At 42.0% G+C, this 19162-nt stretch overlaps 2 protein-coding genes across 3 annotated transcripts in view; one reads left to right on the top strand and one right to left on the bottom strand.

The window, feature by feature from the left end:
* vsir (V-set immunoregulatory receptor) overlaps positions 1 to 400 on the bottom strand; it is a 12037-nt gene extending 11637 nt beyond the window's left edge. The window contains exon 1 of the mRNA XM_005742367.1: positions 154 to 400. Coding sequence (XP_005742424.1) covers positions 154 to 256 — 103 coding nt within the window. The 5' untranslated portion in view covers positions 257 to 400. The remainder of the gene's footprint in view (positions 1 to 153) is intronic.
* The window catches only part of cdh23 (cadherin-related 23), a 194363-nt gene extending 175434 nt beyond the window's left edge, over positions 1 to 18929 (top strand). The window contains exons 38-69 of one of the 2 annotated variants that reach the window (XM_013913213.1): positions 1952 to 2173; positions 2258 to 2377; positions 2519 to 2699; positions 3082 to 3215; positions 3501 to 3710; positions 3979 to 4086; positions 6190 to 6292; positions 6798 to 6923; positions 7006 to 7209; positions 7414 to 7872; positions 7989 to 8105; positions 8192 to 8416; positions 9071 to 9240; positions 9662 to 9799; positions 10305 to 10424; positions 10788 to 10965; positions 11171 to 11382; positions 11836 to 12030; positions 12114 to 12227; positions 12344 to 12473; positions 12750 to 13013; positions 13095 to 13256; positions 13820 to 14076; positions 14153 to 14250; positions 14394 to 14514; positions 14610 to 14689; positions 14813 to 14853; positions 14994 to 15054; positions 16071 to 16200; positions 16360 to 16479; positions 16789 to 16899; positions 17282 to 18929. In XM_013913213.1, the coding sequence (XP_013768667.1) occupies positions 1952 to 2173; positions 2258 to 2377; positions 2519 to 2699; positions 3082 to 3215; positions 3501 to 3710; positions 3979 to 4086; positions 6190 to 6292; positions 6798 to 6923; positions 7006 to 7209; positions 7414 to 7872; positions 7989 to 8105; positions 8192 to 8416; positions 9071 to 9240; positions 9662 to 9799; positions 10305 to 10424; positions 10788 to 10965; positions 11171 to 11382; positions 11836 to 12030; positions 12114 to 12227; positions 12344 to 12473; positions 12750 to 13013; positions 13095 to 13256; positions 13820 to 14076; positions 14153 to 14250; positions 14394 to 14514; positions 14610 to 14689; positions 14813 to 14853; positions 14994 to 15054; positions 16071 to 16200; positions 16360 to 16479; positions 16789 to 16899; positions 17282 to 17623 (5253 nt within the window). In that variant the 3' untranslated portion in view covers positions 17624 to 18929. The remainder of the gene's footprint in view (positions 1 to 1951; positions 2174 to 2257; positions 2378 to 2518; positions 2700 to 3081; positions 3216 to 3500; positions 3711 to 3978; positions 4087 to 6189; positions 6293 to 6797; positions 6924 to 7005; positions 7210 to 7413; positions 7873 to 7988; positions 8106 to 8191; positions 8417 to 9070; positions 9241 to 9661; positions 9800 to 10304; positions 10425 to 10787; positions 10966 to 11170; positions 11383 to 11835; positions 12031 to 12113; positions 12228 to 12343; positions 12474 to 12749; positions 13014 to 13094; positions 13257 to 13819; positions 14077 to 14152; positions 14251 to 14393; positions 14515 to 14609; positions 14690 to 14812; positions 14854 to 14993; positions 15055 to 16070; positions 16201 to 16359; positions 16480 to 16788; positions 16900 to 17281) is intronic. The other variant, XM_013913214.1, reaches the window with a different exon arrangement.
* The last annotated feature ends 233 nt before the right edge of the window (positions 18930 to 19162 follow it).

Raw genomic sequence — 19162 nt, 5'->3', positions numbered from 1 at the left:
ATATCAGTGTGTGACAGGTGACTTTTCTAAAACAGAAAATCCATCTGTCACTCCAGTCAACTAGCCGCTCACTAAACAACACAACTGACAAGTTCATACACGCCCGGATCAGCCAGTTAAGCGAGTCTTAAAAGGATGGCCGTGTGTGCTTACCTCCAGCTATGCAAAGCAAAAGCGACCAAAACACGAACTTCTTTCCCCAGACTGATGAGCGACGGAGTGAGACCCATTCCATGGCTGTCCGGATAAACAACATTTGGCTTTCAACTAGATCTACAAGTAGCCTTTGTTCAACTTTCTTCCCATTCAGTCTAAAACTAGGCGACTTGTCTGAACTTTACTCCAGAACAGTTGGGGAGGTTTATCGTCCCTTGTCTCTCCAGCTTCTCTGAGTTGTGAAGCAGCGTGACAGTCCCTTATTCGCTCCTCCTCATTGTTTCCCTTTCTCTCTCTCTCGCTCTCAGTGACCCACCCACTATCCTTTCTCGCAAAAAGAGCCTCACAGATACTAGTTTGTTTTTTAACGGCAATATTGATATAAATGTTTAGGGATTTAAAAATTATGTATATATTTATTTTTGTGTTCCTGTCTGTTAGACTTATATTAAAAGAGTTTGAGCTGTTTTCAGTGGTGCAAAGTTTAAAATGTTGCATCATCACATTTTTGGGGGCAGCCTGCAGGCTTTTACATCTGCATACTGTAATCGCACCAAAGTATTACCTTATCAGCTCGCTCAGTCATTGTTTATATTATTGTTAGCTTTCGCACGGTAGTTAGCAAATGACCATCAAGACATATGTTGACTCGACATGTGTTGCACATAGTGTTGAGGGTGCTGGAGTCTTTTGGTGGAGAAAACAAACCCTAATTATGTGATTAAACTGTTTCTAAATGAGCTTGTTCTGTTAACGGACATTTTCAGACTGGTGCATATCTGACCACTATATCTGTGAGACGTCACAATATCAGGAAATGTCTGCTGACTTGTAAGATTTTACTTCTAGTTAGGTATGTCTAGAAATATCTAGACGTTTAGTCTGTGATAGTCTGCAGGCCGGAAGACGTGTTTTGGAGTGGTAGAATATATTTCTGATAAATCTCAATAATGTTTATTGCGAATGCTCAGTATCCAGTTTGTAGCAAACTGGGATTAAGACTGAGATGACCCCAGTGGCATCACGAGGACACAAAACATAAACGTGACAGTAAGAGAGCTCTTTTACAAGTAAACTGATCTTCCTGTGAAAAACGATCGCACTTCACCTTTGGGCCTTGAAAGTTTTACTGACGTCTTTTCTTTTTTTTTTGATTTTGCCAAAAACTATTTAGAGTAAACAAAGCTGTGGTGATATTCAGGTTATCACTTGGTGGGTTTTGTTTTTGGAGCATTATAAAATTCGAATGACGAATTTAACCCCCCCAGCCTGAAGGGCCAGGTTAGTCGCTCGTTCTTATTGCAGCACTGGTTGGGGAACTGGTGGAGCAGGAACTTGCATGACCTTTATCTCTTGCAGTGATACCTTTACTTCTGCTGATGTGTCAAGATCTGAACAACCAGAAATGAGTTGGAACAGGCTGGGCTTTATGGCTCACTTTCATGATTTTGCAGTTTTGGTTCTCACAAGATATTCTTTCAGCAAACAATGCACCTGTTTTTATTTATTTGTTTTATTATTCCTTCATATAAAGTGAATGCTGAATATCCGGTGTCACATGAGAGCATCACAAGTGTTTTGTTGTGTTGTTGACCTTTGCACGCCCAACTGATGATAACTCATTGTAGTTTCATTGTAATTTCAATACAAAAGAAGTATGAACTCATATTGAGAGTCCCTTGCAGCCTCAGTTGCCACAAGTTAATCGTTTTTTTGTCATTCACACAAATAAAATCACTCTAAACAGAGCATGCAGCTGTGAATGCTTTTCTGTGTTTCTCTGTGTGTAATTCAGACCTCAACCACCATCTACGTTCGTATTGTGGATGAGAACGATAACGCCCCGGAGTTCCCCGAAGAGGAGTACGTCACAGTGCTGAGCGAGGGACCGGAGACAGTGGGTGCCACCATCGCTACGGTAACGGCCATTGACCCAGATGAGGGTTTGAACGGCACCTTGCGATATGCCATCGCTTCAGGCAACCTGATCCAGACTTTTAACATCAACAGCATCACGGTGAGACATAAGAGCAGTTATGCTGAAGCGTCACAAGCAGCAGCAGAAAAATGTTAACCTTCTGTTAATGCTGTGTTTATTTAGGGGAGAATTACCGCTGTGAAGGAGCTGGACTTTGAGATCAGCAACGGACATTATGCGCTGGTGGTCACAGCTACGGACCAGTGTCCAAAACCTGCTCTTCGCCTGACATCTAGCACAACAGTGATGACGAACACTCATATTTATATTTACAGAATAACACACACATAGAAATCCTCCCACATGCATTCTGCATTTTATCGAGGATCGCCTTTGTCTGTGTACCAGCTCTCATTTGACTCTCCCCTCCTGTCCCCTCTTTAGGTGTTGGTGAACGTCCTGGATATAAACGACGTGACACCCACATTTCCCAGAGCCTACGAGGGACCTTTTGAAGTTACTGAAGGTCAGCCAGGGCCTCGGGTGTGGACGCTCCGAGCCAGGGATGAAGACTCCGGGCTCAACGGCAAAGTGGAGTACAGCATCACCGGTGGAGATTTCCAAAGTTCGTATCAGACTGATTTGCTGTGGTGACGGTAAACTGTTATGAAATCCCTCAAAACATCTCTGAACATCCTGAGAACATTACAGTTATTGTGAAGGGCACCGTCTCGTAACACTTCCTGGAAACATGTCCAAAATGTCCTTGCAACATTGTAACCTGACTATTAGGTAACCAAATTTTATAGTCGTATAAAAGGGACGTGCAGCATTTTCACAACCGAGGCAGGGCGTTTCAGGGACATCCCCAGCGTCCTGTGAAGGTCTGGGACATTTTTCACCTTTAGTGAAGTAGAGAACCTTTAGATAACGTCACATAAGAAGCCTAGGAACACCCCCTTCTACACTGATATGCATCTCCACTCTCTTATATGTTTTTCTGTCAGACGAGTTCATGGTTTCCCCAGTGGAGGGTGAGCTTCGAGTGAGAAAGGATGTAGAGCTCGACAGAGAGACCACTGCCTTCTATAACATCACTGTCACAGCCCGAGATCTGGGAACCCCGTCTCGCAACAGCTCGGTGGGCCACGCTTTCACACATAAGCACCCACACACTCTGCCATGTCTGTTACTGTGTGTTAAATGTGGCTTAGTTCTATTATTTGCTTACTATACACATTAACCACATGTAGGATACTATATATCACCTGAATGACTGCTGTAGTTTTTTTAATCTCTTTATGTCACATAACCCACAATATAAAAAATCATAATAAAGTCTTGTTTTTATGGGTTTATTAATAGCTGTTCAGCCAGCTTGAACTGAATGCCTTTATTTTTTAAAGGTGGCTCTTATTTTTTTCAGGTGCTGGTGGGGGTTTATGTTCTCGATATCAATGATAACGACCCGGTCCTCCTTAACCTGCCTTACAACACAAGTGTAAGTGAAGGCGCGTCAGTACACACGTCTGTGGCCAGAGTCCGGGCGCAAGATGCAGACAGCGGACGCAACGCACTGCTCACTTATAACATCACTGCTGGCAACCAGGATGGAGCCTTCTACATCAATGACACAGTGAGAGAACTGGGTGGTGGGGTTTAGGCTGAAAAAGGTGGAGCAGGTGGTGGAAGATAAAGAAGCATCCAAGTGCTTCTAGATTTAGTCCCAGATCAGTTTATCAGTTTAGTTTAACCTATGAAAATGTTCAGGCTCCCTTTAATCTGCAGTCCTGCTATATACATTAGCTGTGTATAGACTATAAATAAAAAGCTTATGTGACAGGATATGAATTTGTCTTTTTTTTTAAGATAAGGGTGAAATATGTCTCTTGTTTGTATCACAGACTGGTGTCGTCCAGGTCAACAGACCACTAGACAGAGAGCGAGTAGCTGAATACACGCTCACCATCACCGTCAAAGACAACCCCGAGAATCCCCGCATCGCTCGTAGGGTAAGCTCACTCTCCTGTGTGCATTTGTTGCAAGTGTTTGCATGCTACCACCCTGACAGTTTCACAGAGAGACCAATGAACCCATCTGCCTGCAAATAAAATAGTGTGTCTTTGCAGCTTATCTCAGGAATTTAACTGCAAGCGTGGTTTTTAGGTTATGCACAAATAGTTGTTTCACGAAAGCACTTGCCATAATGTGAATGAAATGTAAATGAGCCCTTCAAACTCTGGGTGATTGCTTTAGTTTGAACGATGAACAAGGCACAAATGGGTAATATAGCCCTAAATCACAACAACAGTGACCTCAAGTTGATTTATAGTGTACAATAACAGATGCCCACCATAACAGAGAGAAAACCCAACAATCAGACACGCCTACGAGCAAGCATTTGATGACAGTGGAAAGGAGAAACTCTTTTAACAGGAAAACTGCAACAGAACCAGGCTCTGGGAGGGGCGGCCAGCTTCTGCGTTGTGTTGGTGGTGAGTTCTGACTCACATGGACAAGCCAAATGCCTTCTGGAGAATAGATTTTATGGCCAGACGAGACATCATCAACTTCACCTGAAATCAGCAGCTTGATGTTTGAAACTTGACACAGCTGGGTGCTACAACAGGAAAATGATCCAAACACACATCAAAACTGGTTTTCCAGTCGATAAAGCAGTAAACGTTAAGCTTTTTGATTGGTGTTCCTAAAGCCCCAACCTTAACCCCATGCTTAAAACTAGCATGTGCCAGGAAACCAACTAAAGTATATGAATTTTACCAAATTTACCAAGGAGAATGGTCAAATATCAGCCTAAGTTATGCAAAAGCTTGTTGATGTCTACCAAAAGCATGTATGCATGCTGTACTGGAAAAAGAAAACTTCGAAGTTTTAAAAGTTTAAAAGCCCATGTTTATCATAAGGTGACCTGGAGGCCAGCTTGAGGGAAAGGACCCAAAAGCAGACTCAGTAAGCTCAGCGATGAATTTACACTTGATTTATTCAGTGATATCAAAGCCATTTACAAACACCAAAACCCACAACAAGCCCACAAGATATTAAACAACTATTTACATGAATATGTACAATATGGGGAAGATGTGCGTCAGTGAGGTGGAGGGGAGACTTCTTAGGGAAACACAGGAGCGGAAGATGGGCACAGATGACTGGTTTAACCAGAACAGGATTACAGTCTCCTCCAGGGCACAAGGAGAACAGAGACAATGAGGCAAAGTGAGGCAGGAAATCTGAGGAGTGATTCAGTAGGTGTGGCTGCTTACTTGGATCAGAGCGGTTTTCCAATTGGGAGGCGTCGTCGTGAACCCAAGTGAATGGTTTTGTGGCAGGGAATCCAGAGCTTCAGTGGGCAGGGTGGAGGCAGTGATAGTGGAGGAAATCCACTGAGGGAGGTGAAGGAGATTGCCTGACTCCGCCTCAAGGTGGACCCAGGAAGAACACCGCCAGCCCCGACACACCCGCCACTCAGTTGTATGGTGACAAATTTACCATGACATTCATGCCCATGATGACTGTATATAAACCTTTGATCACAACTATAAAAGTTATATAATGTAAAAAGTGCAAAGTGCAAACGGTGGATTCCTGTAAGAAAAATAGAAAAACTTTCAATCTAAGGTTTTCTATGCCCATTTTGCTCTACTAGGTACAGTGGTACGTGAGTTCAAATGAAGTTCATCTTTGAAAGTTACATAATTTTGATACTTTAAGAGTTATAAGACACTTCTGTTTATACCTATGTCCCACCTGTTTTTTGATACTTTACTTCCTGCATCGTGTTCATATGTGGTCTTTTTACTTAAAGCGAGAGTAACGTAGTTCATCAAACTGCAGTTGTGAGGTTTTCTTTAAACGCACCATGCATCTGTGGGAAAAGGTGTGAAACTGTTCTTCTTGCCTGCAGAGATGTGAACCGCTAAGAGTCTGAATGCAGTCCATTAGTGCATGCAACAAAGTAGTGCAAAATCTGTCTGATCTGACGTCTGATATCTCTATATTCGTTTGCAGGTTGACTGACCTATATTTGTCTCTTGCTTGCTGTGTCACACAGTCTTCTAAGCATTTTCTTGCCATGAATCTTTTGTCCCACACACCAGGATTCAGACTTCTTGGTTATCACCATTTTGGATGAGAATGACAATAGGCCTGTGTTTACCAGGAGCAGCTACAGGGCTGAAATCACAGAAAACTCTGCTGCAGGTAGCATCCGTGTGTGTGTGGGTGTGTGTGTGTGTCTACCTTTGCAACCTATAACTGCATGGCAGAGCAACATGGTCTGTAGCACTGTCTAACCCACTTCCTGAATCTGTTTACACACAGTTCGTGTTCAGCAAAGGCTTTTTTTTTCGCTTTGTCGAGTGATTTACAAATAGCCTTGTATTATAAATACACTTCAGATACACAAAATACATTTGTTCAAAACACAAATAAAAAACACGTGACCTGGGGACAGTACAGAAGACTTCTTCCAAAAGTCCTTTACCTTGTAAGGACTGATGATCAATGTGAGACTAAAGTTAGCATAAGTGACAAGCCTAAATCTATCCCCAAACAAGGACTACTTTTTAAAGAAGAAAAGCAAAGAATTTTACGTGAATAATTTTCAGTGTGTAATAATTAAGATGACTTTTCTTTTTACCACATATTGATTTAAATTGGGAGGACAGCTTTTTCCTCATTCCTGACATCTCTGTCTGTCTTGTAGGAACCACTGTAACAGTTTTAAATGGACCAGTTCTAGCTGAGGATAAAGACATTGGACGTAATGCTGTGGTGAAGTACCGCCTGCTGGGACCCAGGGTGGACCTCTTCACCGTAGATGCTGATACTGGTAACATTGTGACTCTCCAGTAACAAGAAAGAAGATTTCTTTTTTTAAAAAGTGTGATGGTAAAGTCTGTATCTCCCTCCAGGTGTGATACTTGTGCGCCAGGGAGCAAAGTTGGACCGAGAGGCATTTCAGGAGCCTCGTGTAGAGCTGTTTCTGGTTGCGGAGGACATAGGAGGTTTAAACAACAGCGTACCTCTCACAGTTACCATCCTGGATCAAAATGACAACCCTCCTGTCTTTAGCCCGTCCAGTTTCAGCGTTCGACTTCCTGAAAACAGCCCGACTGGTGTGTGCATTGCTTTGTTTCTATGATCTGGGTCAGTGAGTGGGATGGGAGGAGGGACGTTGAAACAAAAGTATTACCCCTCCACTGTATGAGGTTTAGGGGCTTTTTGTCTTCGGTGTAGTGATACCTGATCACAATGTGTGTGTGTGTGTGTGTGTGTGTGTGTGTATATTTGCTCTCCAGTCATTACTTTGTCTCTTCCAGGTGTTGTGGTGACTCAACTGTCTGCCACCGATGCTGACTCTGGCTCTAACGGATGGCTGACGTATCGGTTGGAAAGTGGCGCAGAGGACCGCTTTGTGGTCGAAGCGCTGTCTGGCGCTGTCTTAGTGGGCAACACCACGCTTGACAGAGAGGAGCGCGGATCCTACCGTCTTGTCATCATAGCAACTGACCGCGGCACACCCCCTTTGTCTGGCACGGCCACCCTGACTGTTATCCTGGATGATGTCAACGACTCACGGCCACGTTTTATACAGCCTGTAACCGTGATAAACGTCAATGAGTCCACTCCACCCGGTGTGGTGGTAGCCACGCTGACTGCCGAGGACCCTGATCTGCATCCGCGGCTGGAGTATTACATTATTTCCGTGGAGGCAAAGGATGATGGGAACAACCCAGTGGATGGGCTCCAGGAGTCCTTTGGGATTGATCTACACACAGGTGAGACATATATTTCTACCGCGTTGTATGTTTAGATCTAAAAAGCTTTACTTTGAGTAATGATGATGGATACCGGCTATATCAGGTCTTTTGTGTGTCTTTATATGGACTTTCAGGCGCGGTATTTGTACGCAACCCTCTCAACAGAGAGCTGGTAGCTACATTTGAGATCATTGTGTCTGTACATGACAATGCCAGCGATGTTATTGACAGGTCAGGCAGTGTTCCCAATGGTAAGTGACTCTTTAACCTTCAGTTTATTATAAGTGACTTCCTAAGTAGTTTCCACTTATCTCTCATATCATGATCTCCTCTACAGCAAGATTAACCATCAACGTGTTGGATGTAAATGACAATGCTCCTCGTTTCCGGCCTTTTGGAGTGACTAACTTCACAGAGAAGATTTTAGAAGGAGCTCAGCCAGGCACAACGCTGTTGTCAGTGTCAGCTGTAGATCCAGACAAGGGTCCCAATGGCCAGATCATCTACCAACTGCTTCACTTGCCTCGAGGGGGATACGTTAGACTGGAGGACCCTTCAGTTGGTGGGCTGTCGTTGGCTGTCAACAAACGCAGCATGCACCAGTTTTAGATTTGCTTTCATTTAAGATGCTGTTACTTGGAACATCAAATAAAACAGAATGCAATGATTTGCTAATCTTATTTTATTCACAGTATACAACAAAAACACATGTTTGAACTGAAATATTTTTTATATTTAATGAAAAATATTAGCTCATTTTGAATTTGACATGTCTCAAAGAACTTGGGGTCGTGCCACATTTTGAAACATTTTGCAACTAATGAAGTAAACTGAGAGTAAACTCAGAAGTAAAGAGGGCAGAGGCAAAAAAAACTGCATCTGTAAAAGGATTTCAGAATAATATTCCTTAATTTAAAATTGCAAACACTTTGAATGTCTCATAAGCTACAGAACAAAATAAGAAACTATTTCTCTTAAACTGGTACATTTTCTCAGTTTAAATAAGTTTTCTATGTTCTGTTCTGTGAAAATATGGGTTTATGAGATTTACAAGCTACTATTTACTAGCTTTATTTTTTTATTTGACTTGTTTTTATTGTAATTGTGTTTATATTATACTTTTCCGTACTTGTTGTCATGCAAATTTAAAATCTAAACACAGGCTATAGTATATGAATGGTGACCGTGACTATCATTGTGATACCATTTTTTCTAGGTAAGATCGTAGCCAACCAGACGGTGGATTTTGAGCAGGTTCAATGGCTGAATTTTACAATTCGTGCTCAGGACCACGGCACTCCTCCCAAGATTGCTGAGCTGCCAGTTTATCTGCGTATTGTAGATGTCAACGACAACAACCCTGTCTTTGTACAACCGTCATATCAGGTATTAAAGAGGATGTTAAGAAACACGAACACAATTGAAGCAAATTTGTGTAGGACTGTTGCTTAAAATGTTTCTATATTCTCTGTGATCACTGCTTAAACTTGATATTTGTGGAGATTTTAAGAGCCTACTGCAGGAGAAGTACAAGCCTCAGGATGCCAGTGTTATTAGTGTCATTAGTTACATCTATGTCTAAATTAAATAAAGTACCAGCGCACGTGAGCCCGAAAAGGACAAAACACAGCAAACCGAGAAATAACAAAGTCATTAAATTATGAATAAGAGCACACAAAATCCATGAAATTAATTCACCACAGTAAACTGCCACCAGTGTATTAACTGTAAAAATGAGCTTGCCTTGCAATGTCATCAAGCATTGTACTGCATGAGTGTTTTTTTGTTCTTTTTTTCTTGTTTGTAGGAGCCTGTGTTTGAGAATGTAGACTTAGGCACCACCATAGTTCGCGTCCGTGCTACAGATGCTGATTCTGGCCTCTTTGCAGTGATTGAGTACAGCCTGGTAGATGGAGAGGGCAAGTTTGGAATCAGACCATCTACTGTAAGTGAACTCATACACCAGCAAAATCTGATCTAGTGTAAATAAAATTGCTTTATTTTTGTTTCTGCAATTAGAGTTTTGTTTTAGCATTTCCTAGAAAATCCAAAATGACAAAGCTTTGCTTAAAGTGTAACAAAAACATCTCAGAGTAGTTACAGTAAATGTAACATTCCACTGTGTGAGATTTTAGTGGAAAGGTTAAAGCGAAGCAATCCATAACCTTTGAACAGCAGGTTCCACTGAAAATGTGGAATTTCTGTCCTCTGGGGAAAAAAATAAACATTTATTGAGTAGTGAGGAGTGTTTTACTGTGTTATCTCTCCTGGCAGGACTGAGGAGCATACTACCAGGAAACACAAGTTTATGCAAAAGGATCTAAAAATATCTACAGTACATATTTGACCGTATTTGACTTCTGTTCTGTCATAAACACAGAGTCAACTATATGTTCTCCCAGTCAACACTTTTACTTCTTCCCCTCATCATTCTTTCTCTTCTGCGTTAGGGAGAGATCTACATCCTGTCCCCTCTAGACAGAGAGACAAAGGATCACTACACTTTAACAGCTGTCGCCCGAGACAATCCCGGCGACAGTCCAAACAAGAGACGAGAGAACTCTGTCCAGGTAGAAATCGTAGTTTGTGATGGCAAAAATATTTGGTTTACACATAAACAATATTGTAAATATGTCTTTAGAATTTGGGTGATTCATTGAACCCTTATGGAAATGAGAAATAGGCCAATTTTACAAGTTGTGTTGTCAAAGTCAAAAAATAGCAAATCATGCAAACACTTGATCAAATACTTATTAAGGGTGTCGACCAGGAGAATCTATGAATTTGAAGCCAATGCTTATCTTATAATATATATATAATTTTTATAATTTGAACTATTGTTTTAACTGCGTGCTGAGCTAAACTCTGCAGATCTTAAAGCCCAAGCTAATACTATCCCTAATATCCTTTTGCATTATAATGTGTCAAATCAGGTCCTGGTGACTGTTCTCGATATCAACGACTTTCGGCCGCGCTTCTCAGAGCGAGTGTACAACACCAGTGTGTTTGAGAATGAGCCCAGTGGTACTTCCGTGATAACAATAAAGGCTACTGACCTGGATGAAGGCGAGAATGGTGCAGTACTCTACAACATGTTAGGACCCCATTCAGGTATGAAAACGCAAGATGCAATAAAATCCTCAATAGGGTCACATGACTAAATCTTTTCAATGAACTATGCTTTGAATTAAAAGTTACTACCTTAGGTACAGCTTGAATTCTTCCAATAAATATCCACACTTTACTTTTTAATCACTTGTATAATTGGTGGAAAGAGAATCGTATCACAACTTTGTCTTCTCTTGCGCTTTTTCAGATGCGTTCTCCCTGGATCCAAACACAGGACTGGTGCGATCTCGACGTCTGCTTCAGTCGTCGGAACGTTTCAACCTGACTGTGGTGGCTACAGACCAGGGGCGTCCCCCCTTATGGGGCACAGCAGACCTGATCATCATAGTCATAGATGTCAATGACAACAGACCTGTGTTTGTTAGGCCAGCCAATGGAACTATCATCCATATCTTAGAGGTACTATCTGCATTTACAGCCTTCTTTAAGTCATCGTTGTCAGCATGTGCTTTTGCCGTACGCTTCTGTTGTGCAAGGATATACATGTCCTGATTTCTTTACTCTAGTGCTACTATAATGCTCAAAAGAAATGAGTCACTGGTTTTACTGTGAAGAGTTGAACTTATACTTTTACTTCCTTTTAAATACACTGCTAATAAAATGTATTTCATGTGGATTAGTCATATTTGTCTGACACTCCATCAGTATCATAAGTGGCTCTAATAAAATAACCCTTATTGTGGTTTGGTTGTGGTCTTTCAAGAGTTGTTTATCTTCCAACTGAGAGACATCATACCATATCACAATATAGAAACCTCTTATAAACCACAGATTTCTTGCATTTGAATAATATAGATAGGTTATTTAGTTCACGTCACACAAACACTCACTGCCCTTCTTTGCTCTGTACAGGAACAACGTCCAGAACTGGTGGTGTATGAAGTGCATGCTACAGATGCTGATGAGGGGCTCAATGGAGAAGTGCGCTATGCCTTCCTGCAGACGGGAGCCGGTAACAGAGACTGGGAAAACTTTCACATTGATGCCGTGACTGGAGTCATTACTACTACTGCAAAGCTTGACCGAGAGAAGCAGGCCTTGCTTAGCGTGAGTCACCAGAGTTTGTTTGTGTTTTCAGTTGGTGTAATTGTAGGTATGTGACGCTAACCCTGTGCAAACTCTTCTCTCAGCTTATTATTGTGGCCCGTGACATGGGCCAGCCAGTGCCTTATGAGACCACACAGCCTCTGCAGGTGGCGCTGTCGGACATCGACGACAATGAGCCTGTCTTCCTCAAACCGCCTGTGAGCACACAGATCTAGGAATACATCATAAATGTGGTCATCTGTACATAAGAGATTGTGTTCATGTGTTTTTATGTAATATTTTCCCATGGTCTGTGTGTGTGTGCCCTTCCCAGCGTGGTGGCTTGCCTTACCAGAAGCTGACAGTGCCTGAGCACTCCCCTCCAGGAACCACTGTGGGCAACATAACCAGAGCTGTGGACGCCGATGAGGGCTCCAATGCAATCGTCTACTACTTTATTGCAGGTCACTCGGTGCTTTACACACAGTAGCATGTTTTTGCTGTTAATTGTGATTTTTTTTCTCAGTCAGTTCAATAACTGATGTAGCCAAAGTCTTGAATTTAGGAAGATTATAAAACAAGTTTTTCTCAACTTATTGTATCTCTATTGTGTGGCCATATGAAAGTCCTTGTACTTCAAAAGCTTGAGAATAATGAAGACATTTGTATGGATCTAGCTGTCTTTGTTCGCTCTTTGAAGCTTCAGTGTTTAATGTGGCCAAATGTGTCTCTTCCTGAAGGAGGAAACAGCGATGGAAACTTTGGCTTGAGTCTAGATGGAGAGTTAAAAGTGCTCAAAGATCTGGACCGAGAGGAGATCCCAGTCTACTCCATCATAATCAAGGCTTCCAGCAACAAGAGCTGGACTCCCCCCAGGGGTCAGAGGTCATTACGGGCTAAAGCTCTGGATCCGGCTCAAGACCCCAGTCTGCTGGATGTCCGGATTGAACTGGAAGACATCAATGACCAGACACCACGCTTCATGAAGACAGAGTACACTGCAGGTAACCTGCTTTCCTGCATAAATCTGTATGATGGACTATGTGATGCCGACATTTACTTTATACATTTCTTTCTTGTTTTAGGAGTTGCAGCAAACGCCAAAGTGGGCTCAGAGCTTATCAAGTTGGTGGCTATAGATAATGATATAGGCAACAACAGCGTGGTCCAGTACCACATTGTTACGATCCGCTACTTCCACTCACAGAGCAACGGCAGTGAGGATGTTGGCAATATGTTCATCATCGGTGCGTTTCTATAATGCATTGCTGTAATGCAAATCCTCTGAAGGGAGAACCAAAATGCATTGTATTTTAATCTTGGGTACATTTTGACCTGTGAGAAAAAATAAATTTAAGAAACTTGCACAACAAGTATTTCGGAATTCTAGAGGGCAAAAACACTGTGTAGCAATGGCGAGAGATTTAAAGTAAGTGCAGATGTCAAATATCTCATAATAAAAACTTGATGAAAAACTGTTCACATATTGTTTTAAAAGATAAGGACGACTCTGTCACAAATGAGTAAGTTCAGACTTTGAACTCGTTTGCAAACAAATTATAGGAATTGAAATGGCTTCAATAAAACCGAGTTAACAAATAGTAACAGCGTTCTCACACATGAACATTTTGCTTCCCGTAACCATTTTCCCACGCAGACGCAGAGAAAGTTACTTAAACCACCGCCTATTTTCAGATCTTTTCTGCATGGTTTCAGTTGTACTGGTGTACATACAGTTACAAAAGTCTTTTTGCTCCCGAGTGAAGCAAATTTCTTACACAGAAACAATGCTGTCCCTTGATTTCCCCAGGTTTGACAGATGGCATCATCCGCACTTACGATCTCTTCACAGCCTTTAATCCCGGCTACTTTCAGCTTGAGATTTTGGCATGTGATTTTGCTGGACACAGCACAACAACTAATGTGAATATCTATATTCTCCGGGATGACCAGAGGGTCAAGATAGTCTTCAATGAGATTCCCGATTTTGTTCGTGCAAACCAGGAAGATTTCATCAACCTGCTCTCCAACATCACCGGTGCTATTGTCAATTTAGATGACATACAGGTTAGGCTTTCTTAGAGAAATGCTTTGATTTGTTTGCAGTGTGTAGATATCTGACATCTTTGACCCTTTTTTTCAGTTTCATGTGGACAAGAAGGGCAGAGTGAGCTATGTTCAGACTGATATGCTCATCCACGTTGTCAACAATCAGACCAACACCATCCTAGACGTTGAAAGGTCGTGTATGCACTAGCGCTCCAAAGCAGCGTGGTTGCACTTTGATTCACATACACTAGGAATAATAAGGCCAGTGCAATAAGGCCTTTTTTATATAAGGACTACACATTCTGAACCGATTTCCTGTTTTTAATACTTTCCAGGGTTATTCAGATGATCGATGAAAACAAAGAGCAGCTGAGAAACCTGTTCAGAAAATACAATGTTGTGGACGTCCAGCCAGCTGTTGGGGACAAACTGCCAGACGACATCTCTACTCTGCAGGTGTGCAAAGCTGCCAACTCTGGAAGTCTCCAGCCTGCTGCAGATGTTATTTGGTTTTGGTGCTTTTAAGGTGTCTTTCTTTTTCTCTTTCACAGCTGGTCATCATTATCTTGGCTGTGCTGCTGTGCTTTGCGGGGATTTTGTTTGTCACAATGAATTGGCATTATCGCAGAGTGTAAGAATTTTGTATTAAGGCACATTTGTTTACATTGTTTGAAACTCGCTCAGTCACGCTACCAGTCTGAGCAGCTGATCAACATGTTTATGATCTCATAATGTGTCTTTTTGTTTGACGCAGACATGAGAGGAAGTTGAAAGCAATTGTCGCAGGATCAACAGGTGAGAAGCAGCTCGACTGATGGGACGGTCCCTTTATCTGTTGATCAGGAAATGACTTTGCTATCTGCTGATGTACAGTACAAATATCAGTTAACTCAAAGCTGTTTTTCCATTACATTGAACTTTCCTCTACCTCACAGGAAACCAGGGACTAATGGATATCCTGGACATGCCCAACACTAACAAGTACTCCTTTGAGGGGTAAGATAATAGCTTTATTTTTACATTTTACTGGCTAACATTATTTACAAGAAGTTCTCACTTACAACAAAGTTCTCACTTGATGTTTGTTTTTTGACAAGTTCTGTTTTTTCAAAGTCTCACTTGATTTTTGTTTTTTGACAACTTCTGTTTTTTCAGGCATGCCTCTCCTTGACTTAGAAAACAATAAACAAATAAATGCTTAATAAGTGTATTTATTAATAATATAACAGAGGAGGTTAACAGACACTGCAACAAAGGACAGAAGAAGAGCAGGGCACAGGAGGGAGACAAGACACTTGACAATACAGTGATACAGGAGGGGAAGTAAAACTAAACACTAGACACCACTAGATTTTATCAAAATAAAACAGGAAGTAAGCGCCATAACTAAACGTTTTAACTTAATCTTAAGCTACAAGAGGGAACAAATTAAAATCCAAGGACTAAATTATAACAAGAATTAAATGCTCCAAAATGCTCACGAAAATAAAAAGACCAGTATACAAAACTAGTGAACAACCTAAAAAGTTGAAAGTTAAAAATCATCGTCCTGCAACCCCAAGAAATATTATCGGATTTTAATTACCCACAAAACCGTAAAGTGTTGTTTTAACGTGTGACAGCAAGACTAACATGTTAATTAGTAAGTGTTAAGTGTAAGTAAGTGTTATCTCTGCATAGCTCCGGGCTAGCTGTTTCCAGTGTCATTATATCAAACTAAGCTAACTGCACATTAGCTTTATAATTAGCTTACAGACAAAATAGTTGTAAAAATCATAGTTAACTGCATTGTCATGACTATTTGAGTTGTTTTCACCATAATTAGGTATCCTCAGCATTTCTATAGCACAACAAATTATGAGAAAAGAGACACATAATCCAATCATTTCTTTCCTTTCTCCATAGATCAGGAAGTTCATTTGAATTAACCATTTCCTTGAAGCTTATTTTGATGTCTTCAAAGGCAAGGTCCTTTGTATAACCTCTCACTGATGGATTTAATGCTTCTGCAGGGCCAATCCAGTGTGGCTGGACCCATTCTGTCGCAACCTTGAGCTGGCTGCTCAGGCTGACCATGAGGATGACCTGCCTGAGAACCTGAGTGAGATAACTGACCTGTGGAACAGCCCCGCACGCACTCACGTCAGTACCAACATCCATTTGTATTTCTCAACAACACCCCGAGTATATTAATAGATACAATTTTGCTATGTGTTTTAATACTCAGATGTAGAATATGGGAGTTTGTATCGTTTACCATGAAATACTCTACCATAACGTTTTCACCATTTGTTCTCACAGGGCACATTTGGTCGAGAGCCTCAAGCGAAACCTGAGGATGATCGTTACTTGAGGGCAGCAATTCAGGAGTACGACAACATTGCTAAACTGGGCCATATCATGAGAGAGGGCCCTATCAAGGTGAGACCAGGAGTAATGCGCTCACACATGCGCATACTTTCTTTTTTATTTTTGCTCCATCCATCTCATAATTGTCGGGACAGTTTCTTGTCCCAGAACTCAAGCCTTCCCCTGTTTTTAAGAAGTGGAGGAGGTCCTGAGTATAAAATATAGAGGCAGACCCTGAGGACTCTATTATAGGCTTTTAACGTGCCTTCAGGGATAGGCCTTCCTGCTCTGGATTCTTATTTATCTGTCCTGTGACAGCGCGGGTGTGCAAAGGTGGATGGTGTTACATACTATGTTTGATCATGACTGCCATCCTGTCAGGGTTCCCTGCTCAAGGTGGTCCTGGACGACTACCTGAGACTGAAAAAGCTCTTTGCAGCACGGCTTGTCACAGCATCCACAACCGAAGGAGACATCTCATCTGTCACTGAGGTGGGCTACAAAAAACGGACGAGCTCTCTGCACCTGCTGAAGGTGTTCCTGTCTGCTGGAGAATGGTCTTCTGTTTCTCTCAGTTCCCTTTCTGACAGCTTGTCTGAGTACTCTGACGTGATTCCTTCCTGCTGGTTCTCCTTTCTCGTGTACTGTGAACCAGACTTCAGGTCAAACAGAGTTTAAAATTTGCTGATTATTTGTTTCAAGTGTTTTTCTTCCAGTGACCTACTAATTTCACTTCTGTTTCATTCCACTGATTTACTCCTTTCTAGCACCTTGTCAAAGCTATTTCTTTGTCAACCTAATGCATTTTAATCCCAGCATTAATAGCTAGCAGCTTCATTCACTCTCCCTCTCCTCTCCTGTCCTCCTTTAACAGCTGATCCAGAGCGATTTGGATGACGAGGACGATGAGCATCTGGGTATGGGTGGAGGTCGGGGCACTCTCCGTTTCAAGCACAAGCTTCCTGTGGAGTTGAAAGGGTCTGAGGGTGTGCACGTGGTCCACGGCAGCACAGGCACGCTCCTCACGTCTGACCTCAACAGCCTGCCTGAGGACGACCAGCGGGCCCTGGCACGTTCTCTGGAGGCACTAAATTCTGATGGGGTGTTGTACTCTGAGCGCAACGCCCGTACAGAGTCTGCAAAGTCCACCCCGATGCACCGCCACAAGGATGGGGACACCCTGTCTGAGAGTCCGCTGGAGATCACAGAGTTATGACTAGCCGAGGCCTCGCTGGTCTGAGAGCAAACCACGACTCGTGTGTGTGTGTGTGTGTGTGTGTCCTTGTGCCTTCACACCGCCACCCTGATAAGTTTGGGAAGGACTGGAGGAGCAGTGTGTGTAGTCTAGGGAACATCATCATCGAACGTCAGTGCATCATTGAGACATCCCGATAAAGGACGAACGCAGCACTGGGTCAGCGTCGGTGGATCTTGCATTGGAAACGGTCCCATGTTGGATTTTGTCAAGAGATGGTTTATTTAAAAAGAAAACATATTAATAAAGGAAAGTGACAAGCTCGACACTTTCCTTCAGCGAGACAGAAAAAAAAAAACTGGTTTCATCAACTTTTATTTGAAGAGCTGAGTGGAAAAGAGGGACTAAGCCTCCCTGTGGGAGAAGCTTGTTGAACCACGACCTTAAAATCGTCAGAAGGTGCCTCGTTCTCACTAAACTTTTTGAAGGCATGCCTGGACTGCAGACACTCACACAAACGCACACACACGCTCAAAATAAATAAATAGAATAAAAATGATGCTACACACACTCAGACCAGCGGATGGCCGTCAATGGGAGACTGAGACAATAACAATTCCTTATCACGCTGATATTTTTCCTTATTGAAAGATGCCTATGTCTGTGTTGAATGAGATATTAGATGTTGTTGTTGGGACTTTATTGATGAACACTTTATGGATACAGGGGAACCTCTGTATTTTCCCAGTGATGCTCACGGAGTGGCGTTTTCGCCTCACACAAAGGGATGAGGAGGCCTGAGCTCTTTTTGATCGTCTGAAGAGCAGCAGAGAACATTCAGACTCTAGTCCAGCTCACTTTTAAGAGCATAACTGTGTCAGTCACAGTTAAAGCAAGAACCTGCATAAGAAGAGGAAGACTTCTTAAATGATGAACATGGTGGATGAAGGATGACTGTTATCTGGTACTGGGGTTACAGGGAGTAAATAAATCTTTGATATTAAGGGCAGTTAGAGAAAGCCTTGATAAAGACTTATAAATGGGGGAAACTATGAATTATCCCATTTTATAGACATAAAGAAGGCATTGTGCCCAGAGACTTTACACTGCCACCTGAGGGAGTAAAAGTCATGCTCCAATGAGCAATGTTTGCTTTATTTTTTTATTTTCTAGAATATGTGACGGAATTAAAAGATATTTTTGAAGAAAAAAAAATATGCTGGCTTACCAAAATCGGTAGGGAACAACTTTGGATGTTTGGAGTATGTGTATTTTGTGCTATGGTGACATGTCGTTCTGTTTTCCTTTGCAGGACAACTAATGCTGTTTCTGATGAGTGGTGTGTTTTAAAAAATAATGATTTTTTATATTCCCATTTTGTAAGTTTTTATTTCTTTGTCATTTTTGTCACCAGCCCTGAGATCTGTGTTGGGAAATGTTGTGGGATGGTCTGTGGTAATAAAAAGACTTATGCAATGGCCTCTGACCTCAATAGATGTTGCCAATATGTCTGGTGTCTGATGCAGCAGAACGAGCTCAGGCAGGAACAAAAAGCCTGGG

Source organism: Pundamilia nyererei, unplaced genomic scaffold, assembly GCF_000239375.1.
Source record: "Pundamilia nyererei isolate P.nyererei 1_Seehausen unplaced genomic scaffold, PunNye1.0 scaffold00120, whole genome shotgun sequence".
NCBI classification, from domain to species: Eukaryota; Metazoa; Chordata; class Actinopteri; order Cichliformes; family Cichlidae; genus Pundamilia; species Pundamilia nyererei.
The sequence above is the reverse complement of the archived record's forward strand: the minus strand, read 5'-3'. Positions and strand labels throughout refer to the sequence as shown.